The sequence below is a fragment of the Microtus pennsylvanicus genome, chromosome 3, assembly GCF_037038515.1.
Source record: "Microtus pennsylvanicus isolate mMicPen1 chromosome 3, mMicPen1.hap1, whole genome shotgun sequence".
In the NCBI taxonomy this organism is placed as follows: domain Eukaryota; kingdom Metazoa; phylum Chordata; class Mammalia; order Rodentia; family Cricetidae; genus Microtus; species Microtus pennsylvanicus.
Genome location: NC_134581.1, coordinates 93461862 through 93486817, shown reverse-complemented (window position 1 = coordinate 93486817; position 24956 = coordinate 93461862). Strand labels below are relative to the sequence as shown.

Genomic DNA, 24956 nt, shown 5'->3' with positions numbered 1-24956 from the left:
AAAGAGATAAGCGGTCCACTGCTGCCACCTGACACATAGAAAGACCCAAGGGTACTCGACAAGGGCAATCACTGCAGCGTTCTTCCAAAGAGCCCGTGGCACTGCCACCCGCTCCGCTATACAGAAAGAAAACTACCTTAAAAACAAAACTAAGCCAACCCCTGTAAGCCTCAGGAATGGGCATCCAGACCCCTCTCTCTGGCAACTCTGGAGACCCGCACTGCCCTTTCTCACCTGGGCAAGCCCCCGAGGTCAATCTCACTACAGATGTAGGGCCCGGGTCGCAAAATCACCCACAGTCCAATCTTCGCAGCCAGCTGGATGAAGGCCCTAGGGAGGGAAAGAAAGTCAGCCCTGAGCATCCAGAAGAAAGGATACAGGAGGAGTCACAGGCATGTGGGGATTAAACCTCTCCTGTTCCTCCCTTGTTTTTTTTTTCTCTCAACCAGAGAACATGGGATGATGAAGACTTGGCCCCAGCTCAACATAGCAGGGGATTCCTGCACCAGATAGGGGCTCAAAAGTCCTGGAAGCTGGGTATGCACTGGCTCCTTGCATCAGGACCACTGGGATTTGTCAGATAGGATACAGGGCTTTGTCTCCAACAACAGCCTTGTTAACCCAGAAACAGCCCCAATCCCATCCCAAGCATATGGACCCCAACACAGAATCTGGTGGGATCTGGGATCTTGGCCCTCTGGACTCTAGTGAAAAAGAGGATTGCAGCCTATAGGCTGAGTACCTGGGTAACGAGTCACAACGGGGGAGCATCTAGGCCCTAAGTTCAGAACCTTTCTAAGCATGCTAAGAACAAGGCTCCAGATTCAGTCTCAGTCAAAGCAGCAACAACATCCTGAGTGCTCATCATCAACCCCAAGTAACTTCCAATCCCAGACCAAATATAAAGCACCAAGACTACATACTCCAGGTCCAGGTTCCCAGAGAAGTTGAATTTGCCTCTTTCTGGCTCATGGAGGTTCCAGGGCACATAGCTGTAAGAGACAAGATAATTGCAGTAAGTTTAATCATTCACATGAACATTTTTATCTCTAACATCCACGATGATGAATAAAGAGACAACGTTCGATAACTTCAAATCTTGGAGACCAGATATGGGGACTGCAGAAAACTCAAGACAAGTCCTTGGAAGAATATGACATCTCCTTAGGCGGACAGAAAGTCAACCAGACTTAGTGACATATGAGCTCCATGGAATAAAAGGCCAGGCTCTGTGCCCCAGGTCAGCACACACTGTAGTATTCCTATGACCTGTAGTTCTCTACGAGGCTGTACACATTACTCTCAACAGTGCTGTGATTGTCTTTTTAATACCCGTCTTCAGAGTCAGCTCATGAGCCATGCGAGGGAGTCCATGTCCTTGATTAGTCATCACAGCTTTTCTCCTGATAATGCAGCATTTCTACTGGATAGTCGTCTTTATTTCATAGAGATAGCACCTCAGGAGTATTTTTATTTATTTTTATAATTGTTACTAACATGTGTCTGGAGAGTGGTCTATGTGCAGGTGAGTGCAGGCTCCACAGAGACCTACGCTGCCTCTGGAGCTGCAGGAACAAGCAGGTTGTGAGGTGCCTGACATGAAGGCTGAGAACAAACTCCAGTCACTCTTAACTGCTCAGCCACCTCCTCCAGCCCCTAAACCTATTTTTTAGCTGGTTTGCCTAGCCTACATTTCATCTTGTGTCTGCCACAGAACAGCCGTCAGGCTAGGTACAGGGAAGACAGTCGGAACAATCCAGAGGTCTTTCCAGAAAATAGATGCTGAACTGGTGTCAGCATCTTGGGACCCTAAAACTTGGGAAGCAGCAGTTGCTTGTGGAAAAAAGTTGCTTGTCAGTCTAGATAACATGGCACACCTGCAATCCCAGCATTCAAGACTCTACTCAGGGAAGATGGAGAGATTGAAGCCAGCCTGGGCTGCACAGTAGAGAACCTTTCTCAAAAAAGAAAATCACTTGTAGTAGCCTTTATAACAACAAAAAGGAGAAGACACTAGGAATGCAAAACTACAGTGGAAAAGTCATCTGAGGGCACGAGGGAGGTAATGGTTCTCCGCTGCACAGAGGCTCCAGGAGAAACTAGACTTGTAGACAGCTTGGCCATGACTGCAGGTGAGCCTTCAGAACTGTGAAAAAGCAAGTTTATTTATTCAAACCACAAGATGAAAAAAACCAATCACCTCCCATATCTAAGCTCCTCTCTGTGTGTGCCTCTCTGTCTCTCTGTCTCTCTCTCTCTCTCTGTCTCTCTCTCTCTCTCTCTCTCTCTCTCTCTCTCTCTCTCCAGTACTGTACGGTTGAATCTCCTCTACTTTATCTGTAGGGAGCTCTACAGAGCTTGCAAACCTAAGCAGGCAGCTTGGGCGAGATGGGGAGGCGGCACTTACGTGGTAAGGGTATTCAAGCCACAGGCTTTCATTTTGAGCAGGCGATCCCTCCAGTATTCCCTGGGCACACGGAAATAGTGTATGGATCCCCCAAAAATCTGAAAGGTGGAGTCCTCCAGCATGAAGTCTGGACCTTTTGTTCGAAGTCCCAGGCGCCGATGCTGGAGCCATAGAGGAAGCAGAGTGCTCCAGTTCAACCTGAAAAATCAAAGGCCCTCATGTAGCCCTGAGGTTTCTACAGCAGTAAGCATGGGTACAGAGATACACATTGTGTCCTTCTGTCCTTCACAAGTCCTCTGCTTTCTCTTTCGCCTGCTCCCAGGGGGGCCAGGCAAAGCTCCCACCTTCCCACTTAGCCAAACCTTGGCAGATGACTTTCTTCAGCACTACTTCCTGGGCTGGGCCCCACTGCAGGGGAAGTGCAAGCTGATGCTGCAACCAGGAACAAGACAGACACAATGTTCAACATGAAGACACGTAGGCTAAAGGGAGAGAGGATGAGGAAGGGTCAAGCTACGTGGGGAATTGTTCTCTAGTGTCACAGACAAGAACAGCTGCAGCTCATGGGCTTCTACTATTGCCGGTTGTTCTAAGCCATCAGACTAAACATTAAAGCAATGGCTACCAAAACAGTACCTCAGAGCCCTCTCATGGTCACAGCCGCCAACTTTGGGGTTCAGATACCTAGAAAGAGGCATCTGGATTAAATGGCATCCATTCACTGAGCAGATATGGAGTTATTACCTTCTGATAATCTACCATCAACAAGGGATAACACAGAATGGCAGGGGCCTGTCCATGAAGGCTAGGAAGCAGCTACAGTCCATGAAAAAGCTCCTATGGATGTCTCAGTGGTTGGCTGGCCAATGGGAGCCCTCAACTTGTTCCCCGTGACTTACACAACGAGAAGTCTCTCTCTTTATCTAGGCTCTTAAAGGTCACTAGAAAAAGTCATCAAGAACTGGTTTAGGAAAGTTGGAGACAGAAAATAAGAACATAAAAATATTCGGTGCAAAAACCATTTTTAGCTGACCTTTCCTCGTTATAGATCCTACAACGATAGGAAATATTACCAGGCAGACTCCTCTGCATAAAAACGTCACCTTTTTTTATTTCATAGTGCCAGGAACTATGGCCCTGAGGCCCCAGAATAGGCAGTTTACTAAGAGTGCAGACACTACATAGGCATCACGGCCAACTTGGGGATTCTCCGGGACAATTCAGGGACAATAAAAATTACTTTTGGTCTGTGACTTCTGGCTTCTGACACCCTCAGTTTCCAAACCTTCCAGTAGCCATGTCTGAGGAGCAGCGGGTGGCAGTTGAGCTCTAGGAGACTGGCTCACCAGGGGGCAAAGCACTGATGGACAAGTCTCAGACAGGCAAGGATCTGAGGGCTTCAGCTCCAGAATGTTCCCTGCTACTGTTATGCCTTTACATTTGCCGCCGCCACTTTTCTCTGGTATCTAGCATGGTGTGAATGGGGGTGGGGGGATACACACTGCCTTTATTGTAGTGTGATTATCTCATGGAAATACCCTGTTCTACTGGCCATTTTTACCTGTGGGTTAGCATGAAGATTTCCTCTTACGTTGTACTGTTTAACAAAAGCAATGATTTTATTCAATAATAGTATCAGCTTAAACAGAATTTTGATGATTGAGGATTTTTAATAATATAGTAAGTGATTGTGATAGAGGTTAGTTTAATAAGAAAATTAATATAGGTAAAAACAGGATGCGGCGTTGTCCTCACCCCTATAAAGCAGGGGCTGCAGAGGATAGAAAATAATAACAAGGAAGTGTCACACAGCTAGACTGTGGCTTAGGTTAATGATTAAGAACAACAACTGTGTCCCAGAAACTAAGTTAGCTTTAATTTTAATGTTGGGAGATATGTTTATGGGTTTCAGTAGCATCGTAGCTAAAATAAAGATTTAAATAATGACTTAAGGTTAGATTAAGATTTTTTTGTTAATGGTTTTGAGGTAGAAAATCTTGGGGAACAATTTAAAGTTTAGGGACATAGTTGAGTAAGGGACTCAGAAGTCAAGAAACAAGAACAAAGCCTGGTTATTATTAGTTGATGTATCATTTTTGCTAGGATGGGTTGGTGATCAAAGATGATGATGAATTCCTTGTGCCCATTTATGCCCTTAGCTTCCTGATATAAAAAACTGTTGATGGGTGGGTATTCACCCTGAGGATTTACAGTAGAGCTGACTGGTTGTTTTTCATATATAAAAGTTTAGATTCATGATTCTTTTGAGACTTTTTTTATAAGATTACCTTCTAAGATAAATAATAACGTGATTTATTCTTTCCTTTTAACCACAAAATCCAGCTTGCCAGCAAAAGAACTGGCTGAGAAAAATACCTTGCTTTCTTACACTCTGTTAATCTATAACAAGTTGCTTGGATATGAATGTATGTGGGTTCCTGGGAATAATTTGTTTCTCACATATGATACATAAGATGTTTAATCATGTAAGGGAAATGAGAAACATGCTCTTTTTCTCTTGTATTCATTGCGATCATTCAATTGAAACGTATAATGTAACCACACTATAATTTTTATGCTGCTTGAAAGATTTTGCTGGGGTATATAAGCTGTAAGTGAAAAATTAAGGGCAGAAGGGATATATTTAGAAAGAGGTAAGAAAAGAAATAAGGAAATGAGAAGATGGCAGAGAGGCCCTAAAGGTGTATTTGTGTATTTGCCCTTTCTCATCAGCCCCAGAGAATTGAATTTTGCCCCCCTCACCAGCCCCAGAAAATTAAGCTTTATTTCCTCAGAGAGAAAAGTCAAGTTGAGCAATTAGTTCATGGGCTCAGTGGATCCCCTCAATCCCTGTGCTGCTGAAGGCTGGTCCTCAGAGCAGCTGTACAAACCCATACAGGATTCCGTTTAGTCATCTTGGACAACCTGTGACCTAATCTCCCTCTGTCTCTCTGGAAGAAAGCTTCATGGTCCCGCAAATGACTGGCAAATGACATCTGAGGATTTGTTCACCTTCTTGCGAGGATGAAAACAAACTAGCATCTAGATGCGAGTCCCCTGGAAATATGCTCGCCCTAAACTCATAGCTCTAGCTCTTCGGGTGAGTTTCTTTTGTGGAATGGGGATGACGCCTGTCAGAAAGGCCACTGAGAGGGTCAGGTAAAAATAAAATGCCCTGTGGAATGCAATGAATGTGTCTTCCTATTGTTTGAAAGCAAAACTCATGTTAGTGAACTTACATGGCACAAAGAACAGTCTGGGTGCATTTAATGACATTAATATGAAATAATCTCATGGTTGCCATTACCCTATTTTAGTAAATACTTCTAATACTAAACTTTGTGTCGGGCTATCTTATTACACTGCCAAAACTTTTGCACCAAAAGTTCTATATAGTGAGAGCCTACCCACCAATCCAATTCCTCTGCCAGCATGTAATTTACTCCAGCCAAGAGCCAAACCCTCACACACTGCCACATCCACCTTGCATATAAGGATGGCGGCTTTGGGGCACAGGTAAGTGTTACTGTGGAGACTGTGTGGCTCACACTACTGAGAACAGTTAATACCTAACCCTTGCCAGGAAACCCTGAAATCTCTATCCTCCTTGAGGAGCTGTAGGTATTCAAACGTTGCCCTGAGGTTCCCACGCCTCCTGGCAGCAGGATCTCAGCAGGATCTCTCTTAGGCTGTAGGCTCTGGGCAGTTCAAGCTGTTTTGCACCTGTGCATCTCCCTTGGTTTGAGGACATGTCCTCTGAAGAATGCACTCTGCTTCACTTGACTGCTCTCCTATCCCTAACACACACAGACACACACAGACACACACACACACACACACACACACACACACCTGCTAGACTTGCCAGGCTACTATGAGTAATGACTGGAAGGATAGATTATTTTCTTTGTCTTTAAATGTCTTAAAAGAGGAACACAATGACAGTCTGGTTATGAAAATATACATACACACACAATGTCATTATTTTTAAAGATATTTATAATACATGTTAGTGATCTCTCTATCAGGTAGCAATCTTTGTTCTCTGGACTCTGGACAGAAGTTGAAAAAAAATCTCCAAATATTGGCCAAAGTTCGCATCATTCATTCCGATTTCTTACTTTCCTTAGTGAGACCCTATAAATGTCTGTTTATAGGAGCAAGAGAGTCCTCATTCTGCTAAGCACAGAGACGGGAGGGGCTGGCTGGAGGCAGGATCTGGGACTCTCATTCCTTGCAAATAACACACACTCTTCCCTGACCTAGTTGTGACCAATGCAGGCTGGTTTCTCCAAGTGTGGTCTGCAGACAGAAGAGTATGTCCATCTGAAGCTTGTTGGAAATGCGGAAATCTGAGGCCTACTGAACCAAAACCTGCACTTTAACCAGATTCCCAAGGTTAAATACAAGTGTCGCACCCTCTGTACTTTCTCCTTGAACAACACTCTTGACCAACAAATGAATCAAGGAAAGGAATCGGAAAATGCTTTGAGATGGAAAATAAAGGCACAACACAGAAAATATACAGTTTCATTCCAAATTTTCTTGAACTCCAAACTCCCCTGAGCCAATTAATGACTTAACATCTTTACTGCACTGTGTAGCAAGCAGATGGTTTGTCGTGCCCCACCACCCTATGATATATCTTTTTCTCTTCTTCTCTGCTGACAGTTTCAAACTTCCAGTTGTTCAGGACCAGATACTGGAGTCCTCCTTGACTCCTCTTTCTCTTCCTATTTCTTTGCCTTTTTATGCCCTATCATTTTCTAGATTAAAAAAAAAATAAAAATGCTTGTCGAGAGATAGGAAATGAACACTGCAAGCAAGCACACAGCTAACTGTTATCAAATTTCGAATTCTGGAAAGTGCAATTTTTTTCTGGAAATTTTCTGTTAGCCTACTAAACAAAACATCAATACGTCATAAAAAGGAATGAAATCGGCGAGATAACAACACTGGTCAATGTTGGGCTTCTCCAGAGAGTTCACTGTGAGAAAAATGCGGTGACGCAAGTGAGATCTCTGTGCACCAAACTGCAGGACCAAGCTCCTTGCAAAGAGCTGTTCACACTAATCACGACCATTAATACTAATGATCACTATGTTAAAAATTACCCCATAATTTCCTGAGTAATTAACTCGACAATATTAGAATACAGGAAATGCCAACTGTGTGGTTCTGACTGGCTAGTTTAAAGATCAGAGGTGCTTCACTCCTAAGTTAGGCTTGTCACCAAGGAGCTAGCCAGACCTTGGGGAGCCGGGTGTGCTTTGCTGTCTTCCTTAGTGAGCAGCTCATGCATGGTCACATTCTCGCTGAGGAAAATGGAGGAACCTGCCTTCTTTGGGGCTAGACGCTTACAGCACTGCTTTCTTCTAGAACCTCTGTTGCTCCTGTATCTTGACTTCATTAAGGAAGGAATTTGGCCAGAAGGGCTCTGTCGGGCTCTGCTTAGTTAGGTTCTGTTCTTCCATCTAGAAGAAAGGATAGCCATGCTCACAGTCTAGATAAGGGGCCTGGACAAAGACGCGTGTGTGGTATGGTGTGTGTGTGTGTGAGAGAGAGCGCACGTGTGTGTAGTGTGTTTGTGTGTGTGTGTGTGTATTTAGCGTGTTTGGGTGTGCGTGCATGTGTGTGTGCATGTGTGTGTGTGCGCATGTGTGTGTGTTTGTGTATTTAGCGTGTTTGGGTGTGTGTGCATGTGTGTGTGCGTGCATGTGTGTGTGCATGCGTGTATGTGTGTGTGCATGCGTGTGTGTGTGTGCATGCGTGTGTGTGTGTGTGTATTCCTAACAGGACCTCATGCAACTCATCCCACTAATGCCAAGCAAAACACACAGTATTCACTGTAGCTTTGTAGGCTACAGACACAGAAACAGGTAACGGTGAAACATGAAGAAAGCCCTGTGAGGATGCGGGATGAAGGGTGAAGCTTCCTGATACTTTGCCACTAATAACTAAAGTGGGTCATGAGGACAGAGGGTACGGAACAGGTTCCAGCAGGAAGCATGTCCCTGAACGTAAGACGTGCTGTTGTGTGGCTGTGTTCAGAAAAGCGCAGGGGAGCAGGTCAGAGGTTACCACCGCTTTCACTCTGAAAGGGCCCATGAATGGATTTTCAACTCTCAAAGGAGATCTTGTAGGATGCTGGTATGGAGTGGGGGAGGGGGAGACCAGATCCTGCTACCACATCCTTGAACAATATATGCAGATCAGCCTGATTTCGGAGTGCCTCTCACCATGCCAGAGGATCATCTGTAAATTCTGCAAACACTGATCAGCAATAGGCTTTCAGTGGGGTTAGGAAGCTTCATTAGAAACACAGCCACCTCCTGCAAGCATCTGTTCACCTCAGTCTGGCCAGACAGACCTAGATGGCCCGGGATCCCCAGAAGTAGATGCAACACAGACATCACCAGGAGTAGCTGAGCTTGAGATGAGAGGCAAAGGCCAGGCAACACATTCACTGTAGTAAGCTGGGCACTTGCAGGCTGTCTAGAACTTGTAGATGCCCAGGGTTGATTACTTTGATAATAAACATAACATGTTGTCTGAAATAAGAGCCTACAGGGTCAATTTCCAGATGCACTGTGAGCTTTCTAGGGCCCCTGAACCAGAGATGCAACTGAAATCGGTTCACGGCACCACACTAGCAGAGAAACCAAGAGAATACCCACAACCTCATTCACTCCAGTGGCCAAGCCAGAGACCACAATTTTACATGGCAGGTACATTAAAATGCCCAAAGACCTCATTGTATACACAGAGAAATTTTCTCCCAACAGCTCCCATATGGCTCAGCTTATTGAATATATGCCCTTTAGTTGAAACCAAATGCTATGGACTCTCATTTTGCTGAAGAGTCATCAAACACAACCCACCTACCACCCTTCCCCTAATGCCACCCAACTCCACTCCCAAGCACAGGGATCTGAACTTCCAAACCCCAAAACCAGTATGTGCTTTCCACAGAGACACAAGGCACTACTGCAAGCCCAGTATGTCTACCTTTCCCTTTGAAAGAAACTAGACTGCTTCCCAGACTAAATACATCTGTGTACTTGGCCCCAAGACAGTATTGTGCTTCAGAGGGCAGCATCTTCTGAATACTGCAGGAAATATATACCTGAAGAAGCATGAATTAGATCAATACCTTGAGACCCAGCAATGAAATAACAGAGATTTTTTCAGTAATTCATCACCTAACAAAAGTCAAAACTATAAGGGTCTTCTGTGATACTGTACTTTTATTGTGACCAAAAAAAAAATTACCATCAACAGCCTCATAAATCAACAGATTAGTTCATCTCAGCCTAAAAGAGAAAACTCTGATAACCCAAAAAGATTAAAGATTCTTGATCATTAATAATAAGCCTATAGAAGTGTTCGAGGTAGTATAAACAGAATTACCTTCTGATATAGGAAACAGTGCAGCTACATTAAGTGCATTAAAATTTATTTCTGGGGATTATGTCACTAAGGTATATAATGAACACAATAATTTTTATAAAACCTCAGGAATCTATATTGTCCTATACACAAATTAAAAAGAATTTTCTCCCTTGGCCTGGGGAATTTAGCTCAAAATATACCTTATATGACCAAGGAGAAATGGAATATGTTGTTTTGGAAGAATGTCCTGAGATTTAAAATTAATATCTGTTATGGTCAGCAATTCTGCTTATAGAAATCCACCCATTGTATATTCATTGCAGCTGTTTACTTCAGTAGCAAAAAGACTAAAAACAATCAATGCCCATCAACTGAGGAATGCTTAAATAAATTATGTACCTAATGGACAAGTGGGGAAACAGTACAGCTATTGTCTCGTGGATGCATACAACACATCTACAAGAATCTATCATCAGCAACTCTGGTGGAAAAGGACGCGAGGATGCAGGCATTTCTTTTCACTAATTCTCCCTTTATCCTCTGGATGTTCATTTACCACCTACTCACAAATTAAACACCTAAAACCTAGTTTTTCCTTGAAATGGGAAACACCCAGTATCGTGCTAAGTGTCACCAAAGGACCCATAAATACCAACTGAGAATCCCCTGGGCAAAGAGCAATTTGAAAGTGTCTACTTCCTTACCATGAGCCTTGAAAGCATCCCTGCCCTTTTATCCCAGGAACAGTCCCGCACAAGGGGAACTCTCTTTTCAATGTAGGCTTTAATACCCAGAGCATTAGATTAAAGCAAACTATGGGACTGGATGGAGTAGAAAACATCCGTATACCAAAAGGACTTGGCCCTTGCTGTAGTGACAAGTTAGGAGGGTAGAACAGTCATTTTAGCAAAGATTAGTGGCATGTATTTTCCTTGCTACTTATTTGAGTAAGGTAGGAAGAATTCTCCCCACCCTTCTGGAACACCTGGCGCCCATGCAATGTAGTTCTTTGTTCCCATCAAAAATGTCAAAGTTTTAAGAGAACTTCAGTCTCCTTTAGAGACTGGCTAATGCGGTTCCATAAAAATCTCAGTGCCAACCCCATTCTGCCTGCACAAACTAACTCAAGTATCTTACCTCTCCTGCACTATGAGCTTCTTCCCAGGAAGCTTTGCTTCACCACCTGTATCGTGACTACCTGCCCAGAGACACTTCCCAGATTCTAAAAACTTTACTACCACTAAAAGATGAAAGGGACAGCCCTCTAAGAGTTGGGACACTCCAGGGCCCATGACTCAGGCTTCAGAGTGGAGTGCTAAAGTACGTAAAGCTCATAAAATCAGTAGCTTCGCAGGAGAGACACAGTTTGTCCACAGGTTACCTTTGGAAAGCACGTTAATCTAATGTGTGTTTTTTTTTTAAAATACAGCCATCATATAGATAAGTTATCCACTTTTAGCAAGAAAGAGTTTCAGAGGGAGACAGGAGGGCCTAGAAGCCAGAGACTGGTGGTACAGGAATAGTGGCTGACAAAGGGCTGAGAGAAGAAATACACACACCTAGAAACATGAGACTGAAAAACTTACTGTGGCTCTCTCTCTCTCTCGCTCTCGCTCTCTCTCTCTCTCTCTCTCTCTCTCTCTCTCTCTCTCTCTCCCTGCCTCCCTCCCTTCCTCCCTGCCTCCCTCCCTCCCTCTCTCCCTCCCTCCAGTTTGGACAGATAAAAATCTCAAGTCTGAGATATGCAGAGCTGACTGAATTATTGCTCAGCAAAGCATTTATATTGTGGGGAAAAGGCCATAAAAAGACCATGCCCTGATCATATCATATGTGGCTTTAGGTGGAAGGACAGAAAAGAAAAGAAGGCAACCAGTTCAACAACACGGTTCACACTGCTAACACAGGCTGCCATTCTCAAGTGAAAAGAAGCCACACAAAAGGATCATACACACCTTAGATAATATACAGAGTCATAGAAAACCCCCAGTGGATACTGGGTACTACACAGGAAGAAGAGGGAGAAAAGGTGACAGCAAGGTACAAAAGAATTCAGGGAGGAGAAAAATAGCTACTTCCACTACTTTTAATTGTGGTGGTATTGTCCCATGTTAGCTATATCAAAGCTGATTGATAAATTATGCACACTTCATTGTATAACAATTACACTTCTATGTATAAATATAGCTTTTAATAAAAAACGTTTTTAGAGCCTCCCAAAAGAGATTGAATGAAATCTTCCCCCCAAATCATTTTTTTTAGCCTTCCTATGTCTTAAATGTGACATAATCAAACAACTATAACTATGAACCAATCCAAGGAAAAGTGGGGGAAAAGGAATTTTAAAGCCCAACACCTTACTCCCGGAAACCTCCAAATACCTGCTGTCAGGGTCCCAGAAAAGGGCGGGTGCTGACGGTTGGGCTCCAGAGCACTGTGAGCAGAGTAGCCAGTCTCAATGTGACCTATATTCCACCGGCCACACCAACATTCCTCAACAACAGCTGGGAGGGAGAGGCACCCACCCACCCACCCACCCGCTCAGTTAATGACCTGGTCAAAGCTGGGGTAAGCCAGGAAGAGAGAGCCAGTTTGTTTTCCTTTGGCCCCAGAGCTATTTAAGTAACTCATAGGCACCGGTGTCCCACACAAATTTGCCAGAAGGAACTGGGCAGAAGGCACGTGGGAATGATACAGTCCAAATGATGCCAAGGACACTTGGACTCCCAGAGGATCCCAGAAGATGGCCCTGACCTGAGGTCTGAGCCTCTCTAGGCTTCCTCACCTGCTGAAAAGGAAGGCGTCATGAAGCAACTTAGCATTTCAACCCGTTTCCCAGGCTTGAGTCACCGCTATGCTTTCTTGGCTGCTATTCCTGACCCATTCCACAGCCCCAGCGTGATTCCTGCCATGGCTGCCTTGCCTGGGTGGGAATCAGTTACTCACCTATGAGAAGGTCAGGCTTCTTCACAGCCCACTCACTTCCCTGACACCTCAGCAGGTGACAAACACCCTTCCTCCTTCCCACACGTTTTCCCTAGGACTATTAGAAAATGCTACCTGACCAGCTCCATCTCTTCCAGAGTTGCCCTCACAGTGACCTACCTCAGTCACTTGCAGGGACAGGTGTACCTGGGATCAAAAACAAGCAAACACTTCTCTGGGGCCCCACCTCCACGGACTCCCTGCTCTAGGAAGGAGCTCCTGTTGCCTCAGCCCTGAGTGATTCCTTTGGAGTTGCATCAACCTTGCTCCTGGGGAAAGCTGACAGAAGCCATGACTTCAAAGGAAAGGCAGTTAGAACCGATAAGAAAGGGAAGGGGTTCAGAAAAAACTAAGAGAATGAAATGACTTAGAAGTTTCTTGGGCCCCAGGATGAAAAAAAAATCCATTTTCTTCTCCCAAGCAATATAATGTCATCTTCTCAGAAACATTGAAAAGACGTCAATGTGAAGTTTCCAAGTGTGTTCTCATGGCAGCAAAAAAGCATAGATCTTCATCTATAAAAGGGGGGGGGGTCCCCTATCTTCCAGAGGAAGTTCACGGAAGTGAGGAAAGGGAATGAAAAGGGAACCAAAGCCAAAACTGAGGGTGCCCACCACCTCCAGTTCCCAGGGCTGGGCCTCCGACTCAAATCAACTGCTTAAACATTCCGCTTTGCTGTTGTGCTTCCCAGCAACGCTGGAGATTTTGAATATGTAAAGTGCCAGGCATGGACCTGGAAGAGCAGAAGGACTGTAGGCTCCTATAAATAGATATGTTTTGGAAAACTTCTGGAGTGGATCACCAGAAAACTTGTTCCTGGGCAGTGGGGAAACCATTCTTCCAATGAACACGACCGACTGCTGCACGCAGCAGTTTATAAAGCGGGTGGAAAGCATACAAGAGGGAAGGGAGAAAGTGGAGACGCGTACTTACAAACTAGTGCAAATAAATCGGGGCTGAGTGAGAGTCCAGGAGAGACCCACGGTCAGAGTCCTTAGGACTCTAAGTCCGCTTTAGCCATGGGCCACAAGCACTGACTGCAGAATAGAGACTTCCAGCTTGGAAGGACTTGTGAGTGAGAGAAAAGCAGTGATGGGGGCATCTGAGGAGGGAAGTGAAGGCCAGCCAGTTCTGCCGATCTTTCCACAGAACTAGACGTGTCTATGAACAGCAGAGACCGGCACCAAGTGTGGAGCACTAGAAAACACAGCGCACTGACCCCTAGGGACTGATAGGGCAGTGCCTGCCTGGTGTTACCCAGAGGCAAGGTGTGAGTGACTGAGGGCTCAAAGGGACTCAGAGCTGCTGGAGCGCTCTAAGGAAAGAAAGGATTAGGGTCGCGGTTTCCCAGGCTTGTGGCAGACTCGAACCTGAGACTTTGGGCTGGGACCAGAGGAGTCCCGTAGGTGCTGGGCGGGGCTCTCTCTCACCTGCGGAGCACCAGGAAGCTCAAGAACATCAGCAGCAGGAGTCCGAGTGTGCGGCCCGGCCTCCGCCGCAGGCTCCACTTGGGCATCTCGCGAACGCTGCGGGCAGACACCCGGGTTCCCCACTCCAGCCGCACTCAGCGGCCCGCCAAAGCCACGGTCCGGTGGGGAGGGGCCGCACACGGGTCACCCCGGCAACCGTGCTACGGCCAGCCCAACCCGCTGGCACCCATTGGCTGAGGCGTGCGGCCCCGCCTCGCCGCCTGGGCCTTGCTCAGACAAGGTCCCCCCCCTCCCCGGCCAAAGGCGAAACAAGGCAGGGGAGGGGCGGGGCGGAGTCGGGGCGGGGCTGGGCGGGTCAGGGGAAGGGGCGAGGTAGGGAGGGGCGGAGCAGGGAGGGGCGGGCGAGGGAGGAGGAGGCTGGGTGGTCTCAGTTCTCCTCCAACCTTGTCCGGGTGCCACAGAGTTCCCTGATGCCCAGTTTAGGCAGGAAGTTACCATCTACCCAGGTCGTCCCGCCTCCCACCCTGCACTTAAATGCAGGGTCTTTTCCTGCATATGAAATGCCAACAGGTGCTGAACTATTGGACCTGTGTTACTGCTTCTTCAAACACTCAAACTCTGGGAAAAGTCACTCCCTACAGCATTACATAATGAAACAAGAATTAAGTGTGCCTGGTCAGAAGTGCAAAGAAAAAAAGGTCTCTTAAAACAACTCAAAGTTTGAAAAATAAAAATGATTTTGAAGTAAAAACTTGTGTTAAAAGTCAGGGCACTGTAGAATTTAACACTGAATTTAAGAATTTGGTAACTGAGTGTAGTTCAAGTTTCACTAGCACTAAGGGGAAGAATAAACTATTCTGCTTGTGGTTCCACACACACGTAACTAAAAAAAAAAATTATTATTTTAGGAAAAGCTGAATATAGTTTCCTGACACGGAATTGTTCCAATGACATTATCTAATATTTGGTGGCATTTATGCCTCAGTGTAGCAAAGGGGGGGGGGGGCATGAAAGAAACACACCCTGATTCTGAGACCCAAGCTAGTGAGAGGAATGCTTTAGCCCAGAACCCAGAACCAAAGAAATACACCCTGACCCTGAAACCAGTGCCAAAGAAACACACTTTGACCCTAGAACCAGAAAGAAATATGCCCTGGTCCCAAAACTAAAGCCAAAAGCTTCAAAAGGCCAGTGAGAAAAGCACAGTGTGGCTCTGAAATCAGCCTTCTCTGACCCTGACCATCTAAACTAACCAATCCCTGAGCAGGGAAAACTAACAATCCCTCTTCTCGCTGGGAAAACCCTGTGCCTAAGAAGCCCTATATGTAAGCCCTGTGCCTGTTCCGTTTGTAAGCCCTGTGCCTGTTCCGTTTGTGGCTGCTCTTCTTTTACCCTGGCAGAGGCAGCCACTCTCCTGGATTCTTCCCTCCCAATAAATCTCTTGAGCGAGGTTTAGGTGAAGACCTTCCTTTGCCAGAGCAGAGGTGGAGCCTAGCACTTTCACTTGGGGATTCTTCTGCTAGCAGCACCCAGGAAGCTGGAAACTGAGGAGGAGCGGAGTGCAACAGGGCTGTAACACTTTTGCTGGGGAAACCTTCCCCTAGCAGAGCAGAGTTGCTACAGTCCGGAACACCTGAACCAACCTGTAACAACTTCACTGCACTGGGGAACCCCTCTCCTGCCAGGCCAGTGCTGTCACTTGGAGGAAACCTTTCCCTGGAGCGGGGCTGGAAGTTGCTACATGTACTGTGTGTGACCTGTGCTATTCCCTGGCTCCCAACTGCCAGACTGGCTTCCACCCAGGCTGTAACACTCAGTATTCCCTGGCTCCCAACCGAGAGGATTCCCTATCCATGGGAGCAGTGACACACTCAGCATAAGGCAGGTTTTCAGAGTGGGTTTGTAGAGAATCCCTACAGCTGCAGTCTGAATTGTGTGAAACTGATAAGTACTAAGAGAAATTCCAACTCCAAGAATAAAGATAAAAAGTTTGCTTTGCCTCCCCTCTAAAAGGATCCTTCCTATCATTACATGGTCAAAGTATCAGAGGTTGGCCCAGATATCGCTCTGCTCATGGGAGCCTTGTCCAGTTATGGAGACAAGTGTCAGGACTCATAAGAAAAGAAATTAAGATTATGGGGGAATTTCTGGAAATAAGTTAGGACCAGTTCAATCATAGACAAAAAGGAAATAGGAAATCCTAAAGTGAAATTTTTAGTTCTGGAAAAAAAAAAAACAGAACTAAGCTGAGAGGCAGATGAGCCCTCCAGGTTCCAAATGCTGTGGTTGCAATGCTGGAAGGAGCCAGTACATACCTAAAGAACGCCCGGAACCATGTCTGCTTCATAGTCCAAAACCATCATCTTCAAGCTCAGCCTTTGGAAGGCTTGGTGACCATGATCTAGCACAACACAATCATATTCACTTTAAAATACCCAAAAAGGGCAGGGAAGGCTCATGAGGCCTCAACCCACACAAAGAACTACAGGCAACTAAGGAATGCAGAGAGTGTGAGAAATAATATTCTCCAGGGAAGAGAACACAAATTGATTATCTAATACAAAACAGTAGGGCCTGAAAACATATGCATGCAAAAATGTTTTATGCACTGTTCATGATATAGACTGAACAGACTGTATTTAAGTAGTGTGTGTGTGTGTGTGTGTGTGTGTGTGTGTGTGTGTGTGTAACGACAATGAAAAAAAAGAGACCCTGAATTTGAAAGAGAACAAGGAGGGGTATATGGGAGGGTTTAGAGTGAGAAAAAGGAAGCGGGAAATAATCCAATTATATTATTTAAATGAAAATAAACAGCAAATGTTTAGTAAGCACTTGTTAAATGCTGAGCACTGTTTCAGATTCTTTCGGGCGCTTTGGATACATCAGAGGACACAACAGGCAACCATTCCTTCCCTTCAAAACTCATTATCCTGGCTGGGAAAGAAAACTGACAAAAATCAACATAGCAAAACAGTACACTGTAGAATATGTTCAAAGGTAATAAAAACCAAAACAAACTAAAAGTAGACAAGAGCGGAGGGTTAGGTGTGTCCTGTAGGGGGCTGCAGAGAACAAAGACTCCCTAGAAATGTTAACTGAGCAAAGGTCTGGAGGTAAAGCAGCTCAGGAAAGGCTGCTCAAGCAAAGAAAACAACCAGTGAGTGCATGGGCACTGAGGCAGGACCAGAACCAGGCGTTCCAGTTCAAGGAAAGCCAAGGATGCCAGTGAGAAAGGAAAAGGGTGGCTTCGAAGGCGACAAATGAGGTCAGACAAAGGCAGAATCCAGGCCGTGTGGGACCTAAGAGTGGGGCCTTGGACCCTACGTGAAGTGGTAGTGACTTCAGTCTTCGGACATGAAATTGATGGTGGTGTAGGAAGATCATTCTGGCTGTTGTGTTTAAGAACCTCAGGAGCAGGAAAGACTAAGGGAAAATAGATGATTTGGCATCTTGCTGTAATCCGAGTATTACTCAGCCTTCTGATACTATCACAAAGCATCTTAGATAAATAATTTATAAGACTAAACTCCAGTTCATTGGAGAAGCCACATCTATATTCAGAAGCCATAGACTATGAAGTCCACGACCGAGCAGAACTGTGTGGATGTGGTGATGTGGAAAGTTACACATGAGGAGTCAAAGCTATCTTGGATTATGTTTCACTGGCCATGCTTATCATCCTGCCTATCTGACCTAACACCCTGTGACATCTATAAAGTGTTGTTAAGCTTGTGCTTGTCTGGTCTCCATTAACCCCGAAGCTAAGAATGCAATAGTATCTGAGTCCTATAGATTTGTAAGGTTCGTTATAGTCCACCTACCTGATGGCACACGCGATAGAACCGTAACTAATACTGACATCCAAATGATATTATCATGAGAACTGATGTTGGCTCACAAGGAGAAGATAGCAATGGAGGTGATGAGACATGCAGGACTTCTGGATATATTTGGAAAGCTAAGTGGGTTTCTACAGTCCATTGTGTGTGGAGTGGGAAGTAAAGAGGAATAAGTGATGCTAATATACTAAAGTTGAGAATACTGCAGGAATTGGAGTTGTCATTGCTTGAGACAGGAAAGCTATGAGGAGAATGAATTTACTGGGGGGTTTCAGGCTTGTGCTTAGGGAGTTTGAACTGTGTGCGAGACATCCAAGGGGTGCTAAATATAAATACAAATATAGTATTACATAGAGAAGCCTGATGTTGAGAAAGAGTCTGGGAGGAAGATACCAATTACGTGTTTATGGAATACTTTGAATGAGATTACAAGGAACTCAGCATGACGGATGAAGGGGACCAAGTACAAACTCTGGCACATCTAACAAGGAAAGAGGAGGAACTCATTGGGGCAGAAGCAGCAGCACCTGGGGGGTGATGGAGGAAGGTCATTGGCTAATAAAGGAACTGCCTTGGCCCTTTTTTATTGGTTAGGACATAGGTAGGTGGAGTAAACAGAACAGAATGCCGGGAGGAAGAGGAAGTGAGCTCAGACTCGACAGCTCTCCTCTCGGGAGCAGACGCCTCAGAGAGAGACGCCATGCTCCCCGCTCCAGGGAAGATACACGCGATGAAGCTCCGACCCAGGATGGACATAGGCTAGAATCTTCCCGGTAAGCGCACCTAGGGGCGCTACACAGATGATTAGAAATGGGCTAAATTAATATGTGAGAATTAGCCTAGAAGAGGCTAGATAGGAATGGGCCAAAGCAGTGTTTAAATGAATACAGTTTGTGTGTTGTTATTTCGGGGCAAAAGCTAGCCGAGCAGGCGGCTGGGGTGTTGGGGGACGCAGCCTCGCCGCTGCCCATATTACTACAGGGGGGAAAAAAGAAGTCAGAACGTGGAGTGTCCTGAAAGTCATAAGAACAAAGTCCCCAGGCAGAGGCGGTGATGGAGTGTGGTAAATGCAGCTGCCGAGAGTGAACCAATGTGTATGTAATGCATCAGATATTGATGCCCTGAGCCAGCCTGTGTTCATCTGAGATACACAGTGAGTTCAAGGGCAGCACAGGAAGTTCAAAGTAAAAAACATGTTAAGAATCTGGGGACCCAACATACTGGTAGAACATTTGCCTAGAAAAGCCCTAAGGTTGATCCTCAGTGCTGGGTACATATAAGAAAGGCAAAATAGAGTGAAGAACTTAAGATGTTGTGATAGTCTTGTCAACATGACAGATTCTAGAATCCCCTAGTAGGCAAGCCTCAGGTACAGATGTGAGGGATTAGGTTAGTCTCTGTCTATGCCAGTGAGGGACTGTCATGATCATGTTAGAGTGAGAAGCTCCACCCTAAAAGTAGTCGACACCCTTCCTTGGGTTGGGGTCCTGGACTGCATAAGAAAGAGAAAGTTAGCTTTGTGCCAGCATTCATCTCTCTTCTTCCTGGCTGCAGATATCATGTGACCCGATATCTCAGGATCCTGCTGCCTTGACTTCACTGCCACGATGGACTACGCCCTCAAACTGAGAGCCAGAACAATTCATTTCTTTTCCAAGTCACTTTTGTCAGAATATTTTAATCACAGCCACAAGAAAATAACCAAGTCAGGTGGCAAACATAGACAACCTCCCTCACCTTTCTGCAAGCTTCCTGGAAATTCTGCCATGCCTGCTGTTGCTCTGCCTTCCCCACCATGATGGACTGGATCCCCTCTGGAACCATAAACTAAAACAAATCCCTTTCTCCTCTAAGTTGCTTTAAGCCCTGGTGTTTTTATCACAGCAAAAGAAAATAACACAGCCGCTGACCTGAGTTTGATCCAGACCCACATGGCAGAAGGAACAAACTAATTCCTGAAAGTTGTCCTCTGACCTAAACACACACACACACAAACTCACACACAGAAAGAAAGAAGGGAAGGAAGAAAGGAAGGTAGGGAGGAAGGAAGGAAGGAAGGAAGGAAGGAAGGAAGGAAGGAAGGAAGGAAAATGATAAAAGCCAAACAAAAAGGCCCACATATTTTATGATTACATGAACACAATGTTTTCAGAATAGTTCATCCCAAAGACACAATGTGATGAGTGACTGGCAGGAAATGCTGGAAAGAGTCAATGATGAGTGACTGCTAAAGACCTAAGGATTTCTTCTTAGTGTTAGGAAAGCATGCTAGAACCAGATGGTGTTTATAATAGTGATGATCAATATTGATGTCATAATTTATAGTCATTATTAACAGAATCTAGAATAACTTAGTAGATAAACCCATGAGTTTTAAGGAAATATCTAGATTGGGTTAACTGCTGTGGGAAAACCCACCCTGACTGTGGGTGACACTATCCCATGGGATGCAGTCCTAGGCTGAATAAAAAGAAGACAACAAACTGAGAACCAGTATATAATCTCTCTCCTTCCCAACTAGGATTCAACTGAGCCAGCCAGCTTACGATTAAATTCAAACTGTGGGGCAAAGCAAACCCTTTCGTTCCTGAGTGGCTTTAAACATGCGTTTTGTCAGAGCAATTAGAAAAAATATAATAAAGTTTATTAAAGAAAGTATTATTTTTAAAGCTTTGTGAACAGATTATACTAAAAACTGAATTATAATTTTCAAAGGGGTTTATACATCATTAATACCTATGTGTATTGATCATATCACAATTTTAAAAGCAGTATAACTTTTTCAATGTAAACATTTCTATTGTCTATTCCCTCATATGAAGCTAGAAAATTGACATATTTCTGACTACATATTTTAGGAAATTGAGTTTTAAATTATTTTTATACATTAATTTTCATTACCATTAGTAACACTTCCTTATAATTTATGTTTGTCCTTCAAAGGTTCACATACTCAAATCTTGACCTTCAGCTTGTAGCAGTAAGGTAGTCAAATCTTTAGGGATGGGGTGACTAAAAGACTGTTGTTAGATCATTGGGGTGATGCCTTCAGAAGGGACTGACCCAGTCCTCCGACAACCCCAGTTATTTTTCCTGAATTGAATTGCTACTTCAGCAGTAAACCCAGCTCCTGAGCACCTCTTGCTTCTGACTCATGACCTGAATTCCCCTTCTGCCACTGTGCCATCAGACAGGACAGAAGATGTTCATTCCATGTTCTTGAATTTCTAGAACACTGGGACAGAGAAGCCTATATTCTTTATAAATAACCTAACTCAGGAGTTTTGTTGTAGAGGTAAAAGAAAGTGTATCAGGACACCTTTACACTTAGTAGAGTAGAAATCTATTGTCCCATGCTAATAACTAATCCAACTGACTTGCTTAGACTTTGTATGGAAGTAGAATCAATGCCGGATTCTGCTCTGAGTTCTACCAAGTATGCTACAGTAAAATAGGACCATGGGAGCTGAACCTAATATTTGTTATCACCTTCTGGTGTTTGGAGTCACACCACTAAATCAGTTTCATAGCTATTGGGATTAAGGTCTTGAGAAGATCAACATCTGTTTACCTATTTGGCTTAGCTGGCTGGTTTTGAAGTCTGAATTCTGGCTTGGAATGCTAATGGAACATGACATACAGGAGGGAGTATGTTCACATGTGGAACCACACTAGTGCTGAAGAGGGACAATGTGACTGATTGTCTCTAGGCTGAAGAGCTGAATCTCTTGTGTAACAGAATGAACTGTTTTTGTTTTCCCTGTGCCCTGATTTGATATAGTGTATCAGATTATCCAACCGTCAATGGGATTTTATCAGTATGCAAATGGACTTGTAACATGGGGATTGTGTATTTGAAACTGCCCAGTGAAAAAATGTATTTATAAGTTTTTTTCATACAACTTATACTTTGGAGGGGAAATTTTGAAGAAAAAAGTGTTGTATTTGATAGGAAAAATGTGACCAGTAAACGATAAAATCAAAGAAACATCTCTTGTGAGCTGCGATTTGATTACACACGTGCGAGTCCAGTTATTGTGAATTGTGTCCATCTCCATCGCCTGTGCGACTCTCCCAGCGCTTTTACAGGTGATGTCAAACCGAAGACGCTGGCTTCCTGGAGAGCTAGCAGCTGCTTGTGCTTCCTGGTCACCCACAATCTGCTTCTTACTTTAAAAGACCTGGGGACTAGAGAAGGCTCAGCCCGTAAAAGTGGGCACCACTCTTACAGAAGACCAGAATTGCAGATCTGGAACTCACATTGGGTGGCTCAAAGCCTTCTGCAACTACAGCTCCACACACGTTCACTACTGAAAATCTTGTTAAAAGAAAAGACTCTTTGATCAGTGTCATCTTCCTGTATTTCCACGTTTACTGAAACCAAGCAAAAATCTGATGCTCAAAATTAGAATATATAAAGGGAGTGGTTTCTTCCTCTTTTGAACATTTGACTTGACTACCTACTATGTTGCTTGAAGCCCTATATATAATAATATATTATTACATATTATATATAATACCACTATAATAATTGAGGTAAGACCATGTAAAGTTAGTGACTGGAATTTGGGCCAGAATATTCTTTATTTGAGAGAATACGTTTGACTTCAAATTGTGTGAATTGGGATTGGTTGGATTATTTATGGATGTATGGGTGTGTGTTAATCTCACCTATACCTGTCCACTGTAAAGAAGAGGCTCCACCTTATTCAAATAACTGAGCAGAAATTAGCTATAGAGGTCTCAGTGTCAGGTTTTGCCACCACACGTGTCTGAAGCAAACCAAATGACTATTTGATCTTTGATTTGATGTGACCCAAGAGATCACCTTGAAGACAAACAAGGCAAGGAAATACCTACATACATTTATCAGTGGCCTATATTGCCTCCTCCAACACACACACATACACACACACACACACACACACACACACACACACACACCACAAAGACCACTCTGCATTGGAAGGCCAGCTTGCTTATCCTCCCCTACGTTAGAGATAATTCTTTTCCTCCCAACTGAGCAAGAGGAAGCAGAAGTTAAACTTGTTTTTATTTTGCTCCTTTCTAAAGGCTTATCTGGACAGAGAATAAGAGCCTACTAAAGAATGAACATTTAACTAGATAAACTTCCTTATTAAAGATTTTCAAAACTATAGTCCAAAAATAGAAATTAAATGGATAGTACAAGATAAGTAACAATTTATCTGAGTATTAAGGTTAGCTTTGTATTTTTCTGCAGACAACCATATATACATTCTTAGCAGTGATCAATATCCTGAAGAAACATTCTGGAATGGCTCTAACAATCCATGATTTGTGTTGTACTAGTCATACAGCTCGGGTTTGTTTGTAGTCTGGATATAAAAACACTTCTTTATCTTCTCGAACACGATAACCCGTGGGGGAAGAAAACTGGTGGTGAGAACAGTCATCTGGTTGGCACAAGATGAAGACGACAATGAAACCGTGTACCACAAATAATCAAAACCCAGAGACCGACATTGGAGTTCAACCTGAAAACCAGAAAAGCAGAGCAGGCAAGCTACTGGAGAAGTCTTACCTCTACCATGGCTGGGTGACCACGGACTAAGCAGAGTAAGCAGAATAAGCAGACGAAGTAGACTAAGCCTCTCTCATACAATTTATATCCCCTCTAGTGCTGGGATTAAAGGCATGTGGCTACCTGGTACTGGGATGAAAGGTGTAGGCTCCCACCACCTGGATTTGTTTCTGCATAGATCTTATGTAGCCCAGGAAGACTTTGAGCTCACAGAAATCCATCTGCCACTTACTTCCAAATCTTTGAATTAAAGGCGTGTGATGCCACTGTCTGACCTCTAGTGGCTTAGCTTTGCCCTTGTTATATTCAAACAAGCTTTATTTATTAAAAATATAAATCATATATCACTATAGAACTGAGACCAAAGGCCCATCTAAAAGTTGATGACGCCTTGAGGCAAGGCTGGGTAATTCACCTCATTGTCTTTCGGCCGAAGCCAGGGGCCAGGAAGGTACAGTGTCCTCTGAGGCCCAATGTCCTGATATCTTCCGAGATTGCGTCCATTGATGAACACGAACCCATAATGCCAGTTCTGTAAGGAATGGGGGTTTGGGACATAGGGACAGAGAGTGAAACCTAAGACACTGTGGCCTGAGAGCAAGATGAAGGAGTTCAGGGTACCGAGTATGAACAGCTTAGAATGGGAAACATCTAGAGCTTCTTCCCACTGTGTGAGAGTGAGCAAGAAGACAGTGGAGCCAGCCTTCCCCGGAGATGCTGCTGTCTGCTGGTGCACGTTGTGTGCGCTGCATTTTTTTTTAAATATTTATTAGTGATGTATACAATGTATCCCTGTCCACCAGAGGAAGGCACCAGATCTCATTACAGATGATTGTGAGCCATCATGTGGTTGTTGGGAATTGAACTCAGGACCTCTGGAAGAGCAGCCAGTGCTCTTAACCTCTGAGCCATCTCTCCAGCCCTGCACTACATTTTAAAAGCAGGGATTTTTATTCCCCAAGTAAGAACAAGGTAAATGGACGAACAGTACTGCTGATGGTGAGGGAAGATGCATGCTTTTAATTGTATTTTTATGTTTCTTCATTTTATTTGTAAAGATGTGAGTATTCTGCCTCAATGTACATATGTGTATTCGAATGCCTTGCTCTAGGTGAGGTCAGAAGAAGGCATCAGACCCCCTGGTACTGGAGATAGTAAGTTGTGAGCTAAGAACTGGGAGCTAAGAACCGAATCCAGAGCCTCTGAAAGAGCAGCCAGTGCTCTTAACTGCTAAGCCGTCGTTCCAAGCCGAATATAATCTTTTCTAATCTACTGGCAATACATCACATATTCAATACAGGAAGAATATTTAGGACAAGAAAACAAAGAGACAAGGAGACCTC

General features: G+C 44.3%; 1 protein-coding gene across 3 annotated transcripts in view; it reads right to left on the bottom strand.

Moving 5' to 3' along the window:
* The window catches only part of LOC142846265 (beta-galactosidase-1-like protein 2), a 40872-nt gene extending 26506 nt beyond the window's left edge, over nt 1-14366 (bottom strand). Inside the window, exons 1-4 of one of the 3 annotated variants that reach the window (XM_075966481.1) lie at nt 14212-14366; nt 2408-2605; nt 924-992; nt 235-330 (exon numbers count right to left, since the gene is read on the bottom strand). In XM_075966481.1, coding sequence (XP_075822596.1) covers nt 235-330; nt 924-992; nt 2408-2605; nt 14212-14297 — 449 coding nt within the window. In that variant the 5' untranslated portion in view covers nt 14298-14366. Of the gene's footprint in view, nt 1-234; nt 331-923; nt 993-2407; nt 2606-2769; nt 2996-14211 lie in introns of those variants that run through there. The other 2 variants (XM_075966480.1, XM_075966482.1) reach the window with 2 other exon arrangements.
* Between the last annotated feature and the right edge of the window lie 10590 nt (nt 14367-24956).